General features: G+C 39.8%; 1 protein-coding gene across 1 annotated transcript in view; it reads right to left on the reverse strand.

The window, feature by feature from the left end:
- The window catches only part of LOC113441161 (putative thioesterase PNKD), a 31,218-nt gene that overhangs the window by 12,690 nt on the left and 6,445 nt on the right, over nucleotides 1-12,083 (reverse strand). Inside the window, exons 2-3 of the mRNA XM_026708008.2 lie at nucleotides 5,800-5,915; nucleotides 4,930-5,042 (exon numbers count right to left, since the gene is read on the reverse strand). Of these exons, the coding sequence (XP_026563793.2) occupies nucleotides 4,930-5,042; nucleotides 5,800-5,915 (229 nt within the window). The remainder of the gene's footprint in view (nucleotides 1-4,929; nucleotides 5,043-5,799; nucleotides 5,916-12,083) is intronic.

Here is a 12,083-nt window from a genome sequence, read left to right on the forward strand (position 1 = left end):
TTTCAACCAACTGTTGCATTTTCTCATAAATATCTGAATGAGCAGATATGTTTTTCACCGTTATCTACATGAGAACTACCAGCATTTTCGTGGGAAGGGATTGCATATCATGCCCTGCTGCTGAGAACACCCTATCACAATCTACAGACACTGCACCAATCCAGTTATGCTAATATTATCCTGACTTCAAAAAGCTATGTTCTTTGAGTTTAGATAAGATGGGCTCCAGGTAAAACCTTGGGACGATGAGTACCATTAGGAATAGGAACAGCACCGAATAAGGGAAGCTCTTGTGAAAAATGAACCCACTCCTTCAAAAGGAAGGAATTTCAATTTTCTGGTTCTCACGCAGCAATCAATACTTCCAGGTAGCTGCTCAGTACCTGCTCGCTAACCAAAATCATAACAGCTCTGTCCCCCAGCGGACTATCTCTAAATACACAACCTGGGTAACTCCTAGCCAGCTGGAACTGCGTTTGGAGATGCCTGGAACAAGCTGCCTTTGATAAAGCCCCGGGGTTGGGGTTGGGGGTAATTCCAAGGGGATGGGATGCAAAAATCAGGTATCCAGAATCAGAATGGGTCTGGAAGAGGATGCTATAAATAGCATCCTCTTCCAGACCCATTCTGATTCTGGACACCTGATCTTTCTCTTTTAAGCTCTCCCTCTGGCCTCTCATTCAGCTACACTTGACATTTTATTCCAACCGCATCTGAAGAAAAGCAAAGAGCTGGTCCTTGAGAATAACAGGAAGAGCCAGTATGACAGGTGTTTCTGAAGAAGAGAAACCCCAAGCAGGAAGGAAAGGATTTTGAGGAGGTCAACTTGCTGCTGCTCTTACTGCTCTAACTTTGGAATACTCTTGGAAGGACCCAGCAATTACTTAATCAACTACTGTTTTTTTTTCCAGAGGGGAGGAAGGCAGCAAGAAGCAGATTTGAAGAGCCGTGAGTCCTCTCCTTCATAGGACAGTATGGCCCATGCTGAACAGTGGAGAAGAGGAAGGCAGAAGCCAACAGACTTATGTTCCCTTAAAGTGCTTTGCAGATTGCAAATAACAAGTTAAAGGGGAATGTAGCAAATGTGCCCTTGGATGGGATAATAGGTGGAGGTCAAAGGGCATACCACTTATCAACCAAGCATGCGGCTATACACTACGGTATATAAAAAAATAACTTCATGATAATAAAAGCCTTAACAGGATTTCCAGGCAAGAATCATGAACAGTCAAACCTGAAGCAGCAGGAGAAGAGGTATCACAAACCAGACCTGAGTACCCTCTAAAAGTTTATTTTTTTGAAGAGGGAGCGGAGAGATCAAGAAAACTATAGGGATTACTTTTAGAAAAATAAAGTAGAAGTACCATAACTGTTAGCACTTGACAGTTTGCATTGCCTTCAACTTACGTTATGTTCTAGTTGTTTTCATCTGGGCTATGGAACTGAGGCTCCTTTTGGTCATTTTATCAGATAACCTACATCAAAAACTAAATGAATGGGGTATGATCTGTTTATTTCCTTTAGACCTCTCAGTGCCTTGGATTATCACTGATTATGGTAAATTTATAGGTAGTCTTGGGCACACTATTCTAAGAGATTGTCATTTTTGTTTGGCCGTGCCCGGAAACTGCAATTTTATACTTTGGCGCACAGTTATGCTGTTCTCCAAGATTTTCCTCTTGTTCGCTGAATACTGTTGGTATTGAAGCAATTGGAGGAGGTCATGCAGAACTTTAAAAGAAGGCATCATCAGCAGGCTCTACTATTTCCTATCTTCTAACTCCAAGGAAACAATCAGCCTGAATTGTTGCCTAATCTCAATAATAATTGGATGAAGCACAACAAACAAATGGTGGGACCAGTATCATTGCCCCCTCCCTCAATTAGCAGGTGGCAGCTCTGATGAAAAATGTGCTCGGCAAAGAAGTCATAGTGTTCCAACTGTGACCATTTCCTGAGCCAGTCAGTGAGGGTGATTCATGCCTTGTTTACAATCCTTGTACTTAAATAAGGAAAATGGCCAGAAATTATAACCCATGTGGAATGTAGTATCAAGACTGCTGACAAACACTTGCACTAATTATCAAGTACTTACTAGGCACAACTTAAGGTGCAGACATTGAACTAAAACTCAAGGCACGGTTATTTGCAAAACTCAAATAATGGACCTGCCCAGGTCCTCTGATCAGGAAGCCACGCGTTACTGAAATGCTCCTTCTGCCAGAAGCTTGATCACCAGGGACCATCTCCTTTTTTATATTGTTTCTGCCCACCTCTCCAGATCTAGTGGAAAAGTCATAAATCATGCTTTCTCAATGACCTGCCCGGTGGAACAGAACCCCCTCACCCAAGAGTTGGACAGCTCCACCTATATTCATCGTTTGAAAGGCACTGAAGACCTGGCTGTATCCCAGGCATTTAAGTCAGGTGAATAGATGAGTTCTATTAAGGTTAATGGTGAGTAAAATGGACTGTTTATCCTTGAGCATGGGCAGCTATGTTTCATGCATTTGTCTGTTTAATCCTAGGGTTAGAGTTCTGTTAAGAAAGCCAGTTTCAGATGCATGAGTTGGGCAACTACTGTACTTATTTAGAAAAGGCCTCCTCTTATCTAGCTTCCAGGCTATGGATACAACTCCTTCTAAGGAGATGCGTTTGATTCCTGCTGTCTCACTATTTAAGGAGATGGTAAAACACATTTCATTTACCAAACATTTCCTGTAAATTCTTTTAATGGCTACATTTAACTTTGGCTTCGGTTTTAGCCAGATTTTTAAAAATGTTTTATACTCTGTATATTTTAATTGTTGTAAACTGTCTTGGAGTAAATAGAAACCTAGGGTATAAAGACAGTAAGAATAGATACGTTATCTTCTTTAATCTCTACAGTGATTTGTAAGTGTAGTGAACTTAGATAAGGTACTTCCCGCACATTGTGAATTATGGCTAAGAGGCTTGTTTGAGATTGCTTAATGAGACAAAGTTGAATCCAGGAACTTCCTGATGTGTAATTCAATAGCATGAAAAAGAAATTGCACCAGGTCTCAGTTTAATGCCAGTCTGGCACTTCAGTGTGACACCTCAGCCAATTCCCAGAATTTCCATACTGGCTAAGAATTTCAATCCAAATAAATCCAGGAGAGTCCCAGGTTTGGAAAGGTTGGAAATACTTTGAAGAACTGTAGTTTGGTGAAGTTTCTGATAGTGTAGTTTCTTATATCCCAATATCCTCCTATGACCATGGCTGTAGTATCCCAAGTTCTACATAGATACCGTAGACCTTGTTCACTAATTGCCTCATTCAGTGTCCACTTGACATTACAATGGTGCTGAAAAAAATAACTTATCCCCCCCCTTGCTCTCAGGAATACACTGGGCTGTTGCATAGCATGTGTGTTGCAGAGCACACTTGAGGTCCCACCTCATTCTTTTATATGTGTATTCCCCAGTGTGTGTGCCTGCTTATTTTCTTATAATCCCTTCCTCTTCAATTAATGTAATTACAAACATTAATTTGCTTTTTGTTAGTTACCCTGGCGCCAGGATGAACATATCAAAGGGCAGGGGAATGGAAAAAAAAGAATGCAGTTGTGGTCACGTGATTTTTCCACTTAGCAACCACTTAACAACAGAGCTGCTAGTCCAAATTGTGGTCACTAAACAAGGACTACTTATAAATGTTAAATCAGCACTTATGTGTGGAAAGAGGTCCTTTACAAATGTTCCCTCCTAGAAGCACTGAGATTTATGGGGTAGAAGACAGCTGGCCTACCAAAGATTTTGCCAGAGGAACCATTTAAATACTGACCATTTGAAATTACGGAGGGTCGAAGAAGAATCCTTTTTTTTCCCCTTTCCTAGCAATCAAACTTGGGATCAATTCTTGAGAAATGCTAGTTCTTTCCAAAAATATGACAAGACACTATTTTCCTTTTGGCCACTTGCCTGGTATAAAACATACCCTAATTCATCAATGGGACTTTTTCACACTTCCTTTCTACGATTCATGCTTGATTAACATCTCTATGGACTTATACCAGGTCATGGCAACCAGTCATTCTCCAGCTGGTTTTGATATAAAAAAAACAACTCCAAAAGCCACAGCCAAAGTAGACAATTCCTCAATTGCAGGGGTCACTGCCTGGATATTAAATATGCTTGCATCAATGCAAGAGATCAAACCAACTGATTACTAAGTCCTTCTTAACAGGACAGCTTGAGTCTATTTAAAAACATTGTCAACAATGGCAATCTCCCTTTCTGGATTTCAAACATCCATATTTGAGCCAAATATGTATATTTATATACATATTTGTATATAAATATTTATATACATATTTGTATATTTTTATATAGCTACATTTGCAGAAGAGGCAAAAACAAAACAGGACATATTACTAGATTCCTGGGTGATTTGCAATAGATCTGGAAAGATCTGATTGCTAATTGCTAAACAGCAATAATAACAAAAATAATGTATGCTCCCACCATGACTGACTTAAGCAACTGAGACTTTAAAAAAATGAAGAATAGCTATGGATATTTATATGATCAGACTTCAAAGTCAGTTCTAGCATCCAAATCTATTACTTCATCTCAGCCACGTGCAAAGAAACATCCTATTCCTTAATTCTGCTAAGAGTACTTATGCGCTTTAAAATGAGATTTTATACTCAACAGCATTTGATTGCTGCTACCAATCACAACAGGGGTAGGGAACCGAAAGAACTTGGTTACTGCTGAAAATCAATGTTCTATAATCCTGAACAACAGGTCCAATTTTGAGGAAAGTAATAGAAGGGAATTTAGCAACTTCTAGAGAGCTCATGGGTTCCATATCCCTGGTTAAGGGAGGCAAAAGTAGACCCACAGTCCTGAAATCTTCCTATCTTTACCTCTGGAAGGGAGGTGTCGCATCTGGTTCCTTACCTGTACAGCCAAAGGATCAGAAGGGTCCACAACCACCGCACTTTTGGAGACAGTGTCAACCACAAGATAGCTGTAATTATCAGACAGGACAGGGATGGGAAGGATCTTCAAACCTGGCAAAACAGACAAGAAAGCAAAGAAGGAAGCAAAGGAGGAAAATGAGCCCAGAAAACCCTCCACTAAACCTGCAAAATCTATATTGCTATTTGGAACTATATTTTGTTGGCCACCTTGAATAATTGTTTCAAAGAGAATTATTTTAAAAGAGAATTATTTTAAAAGGTAATGAGACATTACCATCAGAGGAAACAAAAATGATTTTAAAAGATAGGCCTATGCAGCCCAGCAGCTTTCTGGGTCTTAGGAGGAAAGTGAGTGCCTTGATTATTCTTGTCTAATGAGCAATGGAGAGAAATACTCAGTAATTTCAACCAGGGTGCTGCGGGCACAGAAGTTCAAGTACAGCGATCTTGCTGTATCCTCCATCAAACGTGCTGCAATCTCAGCTGATCTCAAAGATCAAACTGCGAAACTGTCTGGTGTCCTTCTCAAGGTTTCTGACAAAGTCAAATTTGTAGAATTTTGCACTTGTATAAAACGGCTTTTCTGTACAAACTGTTTGCCCAGTTCAGGAGCATTAGTATGAGTATGGCTGAATCCCAAACATATAGACCTAATTTGACTCATTCATTCATTCTGGGCCCTCTCAAGAAGTTCATTTCCATGATGGGATTTCTTCATTATCCAGAATCCAGTTACTACTACTCCTTCTCAAAATTCACTGTCCAGAAGTAAAATCAAACCATTTGCCTCAAAACAATGCGGTGGGTACATCTATCCAAAATACAACGGGAAAAGCCAAGCTCTCACCATTGAACTCCACAGTCTGAGGAATAGAGTGTCCTTGGGGATAACGCTGGCGTGCCTTCTTCACCTGCCGCTTGTATAACAGGTAGCCCAGCCGGGTGTGGGCATAGAGATTATAGCTGTGGAACCAGAGAGGCAAACAGAGAGGCAAGTCAGAACAAGTTCATAAACAAAGACTTTGCTGCAGTATATTGTTGCGGATGATACTTAACAAAGCAGAGAGAGATGAATAGCCACCACTAGAGTTGCTGAACCATCCAAAGCAGACAACGAAAAGCAGAGGTACAGGTAATTAAAAGAGACCTACATTATCATCTAGACGCCAGTATTCTAGGAATAAACAGGTATGCACCCTCAAGCTGTTAAAACTACACAAAGATGCCAGAAAACTCAAATTATACAAGTGTACACCCAACTTTTTGTTTCTGTGACTGATGTTTATTTTGTCTTGTCCGCAGGTTTCTGAGGGTATTAATTAAAAAAGACTGAGAGCTGCAATAAGTCTTGTACGTTGCTCTCGTAAAAATACATTTGCAAAGTGTTAACACAGCTAGTTTAAAAGCTGGTTTAAAAGCAAGCCTACTGAACATATGCTTTTCTGATTTAAAAAAAAAAGAAGAAAGTGGAATTGGAAAAAATGTTGGGTTTTGACCCTTAGACAAAAAATACTGGAAAAAACATGCGCAGTAACTAAACTCAGAATAAATCACAGCAGTCTAGAGAAAATAGCTTTTCGGGCCAACTGCAGCCAAGACATTCCCCGAATTCAGTGTTCCCTTCTGGAGAATTCTTGATGGAGAGATGAATCCTTAATTACCCCTCACACATTACTATATCGTCCTGAAATCTCAAACTCTTGGCAATTGATTCACATTCCTCATTTAATGGTGACTCATTGAGTGACTGTTCAAACTTATGACAGCACTGACAAGTGTATTTATGACCAGTTCTTATAATTGTGGCCATTGCAGTGTCTCTTTGTGGTTATGGGATGATAATCCTGGCACTCAATGACTAGCTCACAATTATGAAGTTGCAGTGTGCTGTGGTCACAACATCACCAACTGTGACTTTCACTGCTGCTTTCTGATAAGTAAAGTCCATGGGGAAGCCAGCAGGTGGTCACAAGTGGCAAAGACATGACATTTCACTTAATGATGGTGTGGGATCCACTTAACAACAGCCACTAGAAGTGCCAGAACTTCTGACACTAAGCAGTGTAGTCATGTGCTATCACATCTTCTAACGGCATCCCTTAGCCAACAGAAATTATAGTACTAATGGTTAACCAAGGACTAACTACATCTAACTACATTCCTAAAGGCTCCTCATCAGTCCACAAACTTCTGGAGAAAAATATGGAATCAGCATCAAGCCAAGGTTTTCTGTAGCAATTTGTGGTGGGTGCTGCCAAAGATGGGGATTCCAGTGAGAATTGGGGGTGGGGAGGAAATGAGCTCAGATAATCTCTGTGATAGAAGACTGGGAACACATAGGAAACATGAAAACTGATTGTGAACTCCAGCTTGTTGACATGAAGGTAGATCTTGTTTGGAATAAAATTCCACATCTCGCTCAAAGCAGCTGTACCATGCCAATAAAAACTGACCCCACAAGCTGCATGTCAAAGCTACATGCATCATTACAGCACAGTACACCAGCCTTAAAATGCACTGGACTACAAGCTAGCCCAAACTCAGTGTGGATGATGGCTTATAATCCAATACTTCTGTAGGAAGTTAGCACCCACCCCTCTCCTAGAAAAATGAAATATTCTAGGAAATATTAAAAAGGCAAAATATTTCCCCTAAAAGAGAAGTAGAAACTCAGAGAGGCAGAAACTAACACCCCCCTCCCTTTTGTTAATGGGTCATTAAGGCCTGGGCCATTCTACATAACAAAGATCTACCTCCTTCCGGCAGAGCCATTTAATTGCCTTTCCTTGCACCACCCATCAAGTTTCAACCAAACTTAGCACACAGACAACCTACGAAGCTAGCTATGACCTCTGACAGCAACCAATCAGGATGCTCTTTCTGTGCCCCAGGAAGTTCAAAGCCCAGAGAGGGCATAAAACTCGGGTGCTCTCAGCATCTCTTTCCTTTTTCCTTCGCCCAAGAAAGGCATGTGATCCTGTTCATCAATAAACCTTTCCAAGCAACTTCCATAATTCCAGTGTCTTTTTCCCCACTTGGAAATGAACCCAGAAGGATATTTCTTCCAACACTTCTACGAGTCTTGCAACATAAGCACAGGGCTGCTTATATTAAAAGTGGCTGAGGAGGTTTCAAAAACGTTAGATTCATAAAAGTTTGAAAGTGAGCCAACTTTTCTCCGAAGGTGCCTCCACTCCACAGCCATTTCCCGGAAGATTGAGCAGCCTCTAAGCTGAGTCCACAATAACTTTCTTCAACAAAGCAACATCTGAGAATCCAGTTTTCCTGTGTTATCAGCTCCAGAATATGCACGGTTGAGCCTTCAGATTAAACTTGCAATCAAACAATATACAGAGGGTTGGTTTTTTTAAAAAAAGTTTTTCTGGGACAGCAGGCCCACACAAACTCAAAATGGGACAGTGAAGCCACACATACAAGAGACCTTCTTTCCCTGCAGGAGTGAAATCATTTTATCCAAAATGTCTGCAGATGGGCTCAAATCAAGAGTCTCTGAAGGAAAAAATCTAAAATCTTGCAGTTAGTCAGCAGTGCCTTAACTAGGATCCTCAAGAATAGGAAGCCAAGGACCACTGTGAAGCCCCCAAAATATACAACTATAGCAATAAACATCCCAATTTGGTCCCTTGGTATCACAGTCAAAAAGTATTTCAGAGATCCGTTTTCCATACATTTCTTTTTTCTGTGCTTGCAGGCTAATCATTCCACAGAGATTTCATCATTTTCAAATCTAACTGTATAAATTCTCTCAATAGGCATAACAATTCTGTATCTGATCCCCATACTGTGCATCTAGGCAAGACTGAGGCGAGGCAACGTGCCCAGGCCATCTAGTAAATGTATGGCCAAGGTTTCCCAATGTAGCCTTGGGCTTATAATACGCTTGCTTCAGAGATAAGCACACAATTCAATCTTCTCACCATGCAGACAAGCTAGTCTAACTTGCAGTTCAATCAGGTTATCACAGTATAAGCTTCCTGTAGCAAGTAGTAACACTTTCCAAAACAAATAAATACAAACACACCCTTTGTTTCTGAGAGTTCTGTAGCCAGGAAGAAGTTAAAAAATACTTTGCACTCTCCCCCCCCCCTCAAAAGCTTATTAATTCCTTGGAGTTTCCTCATCTCTGGGGATTTCTCTTCATTTGCTAAAAAGCCCAGACGGCTGATTTACGGGAAGGATGTGATAGAAGAAAAAGGAGGAAGAAACCAAATGCACCCAGGGGATACACAAGCAACGGAAGGAACCAAGTGAAGGAGATAGGCAGTGGTATGATAGAGGCCACCTGTAGGAATGGTGAAGAATAAAACAGTGGATAAGGAGCCCAGACAACAGATAAGGAAAAGATCACATGCATTCAATGGGAAAAACAGAGGAAAGAAAACTGGGATGGGATAATCTTGCAATAGTTCTAAATGGTATAATCTTTTGTTACTTTTTAAACAAAAAGAGCTTATACAGGTAGTTCTTGACTTACAAAAGTTTGTTTAGTGACTGTTACAATGTGTTCTGACCCAAGCCTTGTTCAAATTAAACACAAACTGTGTATAAAAGCACACCTTTTTAAATGCGGCGCTGGGAATTCAGTGCATTCCCAGCCAAAAGACATTTAAACCTAATTGTCCGATATCAAAAGCGAGCCCTTTCAAGGTTGCAAAAGGCTGCCAAGAACAGAAGACTACTGATTAAATATCCACCGACAGAAGTTTCAAAAACAAACCAGAGTAAGCAAGGCTTCAATGAGGACACTGAGTCTGAAGAACTTCTTTGCTTCCTGCAAAGAGCACCTCCCCGAGGGCTGGTTTGTTTGTTTTTTTTGTAAATTTTATTTGAGTTTTCACAAAAAGAAACAAAACACAATTAAAACATCTTTTTTGAAAGCAGCATAATCCCGGGTTACATTTCTTTGTGCAGACACAATTTCAGGTTCATGCTCATTTTTATATTCTATTCCATATCTTATTACAATTTTACATTTTCTACATAAGTTCTCCCCTCTTTTAATTTCCTCAATTTTATTGTATTTATTTCATCTCAATTCAATCCATTATATTTATATTTTTTGTCTGTCCTGTTTCAATTGTCTATTATCTTTTCTCATTAAACAAAATTTCTCCTGTAGTTGCTGATTGGAGTATGACGCCTTTATATCTTTCCCCTAAAGTTATAACACTCAATATAATACATAGCTTCCATTCAGATTCTGTTTGGTACATTCTTAAACTATACACAGTATTCTTTAAAAAAATATACATATATAAATGTATATAATTAAAACAACATTCCATTCCAATTCAATTCTATCATTAATGTTAATATTCATTAAAATCTTAACTTCTTTAACATTACTTTTCAATTAAATATCATAACTCTATGGGAACAATTATTAGCTTTCCATAATCAATTCCCCCCCTCTTCACTTAATTTTATAAAACATTGACTAATTAAAGTGTTCCCATTCCTTTCTAATTCAATTTTCTCATTTATTTTATTTCATTTACTTTATTCACAAACTTTTCACTAAGTTACACTAACCATTCTATCCCTCATTCTAATCATATGTTGTTTCCAATTTTCTAAAGTTATTTCTATTACAAATATAACAGCACAATCTCATGTACCTTTACAGAATCCCTTTTTCAGTTAAGTTTTCACCCATTATTTCTAAATAGGTCCTGTTTCTTTATATCTTGCTCCGGACCTTTGTAACTTCTTTTCCTTTCCTTCTTCCCTCTCTTCTTCTCGCTCCCCTTTTTACCCCGTTGTCTCTCTACCTCTACTTCCCTCTTCTGTATTCCCCTTTTCTGTTGTTTTCCAGTATTATACTTACTTTTCGAATTATTTTTCTTTTCTTTGGTTGTTTTTTTAAGTCTTAAATTCTCCACCCTCTTTCCCCCCTTTCCTTTTTCTTCCCCACATAGAGTTACTTGTTCATTAAAGATGGCTTCTTCTTTGTCCCAGTCTTCTTGTTTTGCAGTCTTTTCTTGTTGTTTCTCATAGTTCCAGATCTCCATTTCTAAGAATTGAAAAACGAAGCCAAAAGAGCCCTTCCCTTCTTGTGCATCTTCTTTGTCCTTGTTAAGTTCCGTTTTCAATTCATCCAGAAGTGATGCCATTGTAAAAGTTTTAAACAACCACCCAATTGATTTTAGTCATTCAAATAGCCAAAAATCCAAAAGTCACCAAGTAATCCAAATACACAGAAATTGTTTCCTTTTGCTCTTTTTTTTTTCACTTTCTCTTCCTGGGGTTACTATTTAGTTGCAAAATTTCAGTTAAAATGTATCTTTTAGAAGTCTTATTGAAATTTTACTTTAGATTCTTTTAAAGTCCAGGCAGTCTCCTCCCACTTCCAGATCCTGCCTTTATTCTTTTTCTCTCCCTTCCTGCTTATAGAAGAAAAAGTTTTTAATGTCCAGAAATCTTTATTGTCCCTTTGGCATTTAATTATATTTTCAGCTTAATTGCCTATTGATGCCAAAGCGGATTTTTCCAATTTCTTATTCTTAATTGTCAATATAAGGAAGGAGAGAGAAGAAAAAAAAAAGCCAAACCTTTCCCTTTTCACTTTCTTTCGCTGCTTCCGACTCTTCTTTGGGAGCGATGTTATTTCTTGTAAAATTTATTTTTCCAGGGTACCTTATCGCTTTTTCAACTTAGCCCGGTCAGCCAAAACTTTCACTTATCTTCCTCCTGCATGTTCTTTTCTGGTTGAGTACTTCTTTGAGGTGGCCATTTCTGACCACCGCTCCTACCGCCTTCAGGAAAGGGAGTTTGACCAGCTGAGGAGGAGAGATGCAGCTCTCCTCGACCCTGCTGGCTGTCTCCCCCTTCTTCACCACCTCTATGGGGTGGCTTAGCCCCGAAACCAGCCGGCTCGGGGCGCTCCAGCGACAAGCCCAGGCAGAAACCGTGCACGATCGCGGATTCCTATCTGTTGCCGAAGCCCTTCAAACCGGAAGTCCCCGAGGGCTGGTTTTTATCCCTTTTGGGAGGGGCCATCACCTTCCAGCCTTACTCCTGAGTCGCCCTTGCTGCTTCAGCTGCTGTTTCCTTTGAGCAGCCCTGTGCACACACTCACTGGGCACAGGCTCCCCGGGGTCTTCTGCATCA

Source organism: Pseudonaja textilis, chromosome 1 (assembly GCF_049901715.1).
Source record: "Pseudonaja textilis isolate UNSWEBS1 chromosome 1, rPseTex1.2, whole genome shotgun sequence".
Lineage (NCBI taxonomy): Eukaryota > Metazoa > Chordata > Lepidosauria > Squamata > Elapidae > Pseudonaja > Pseudonaja textilis.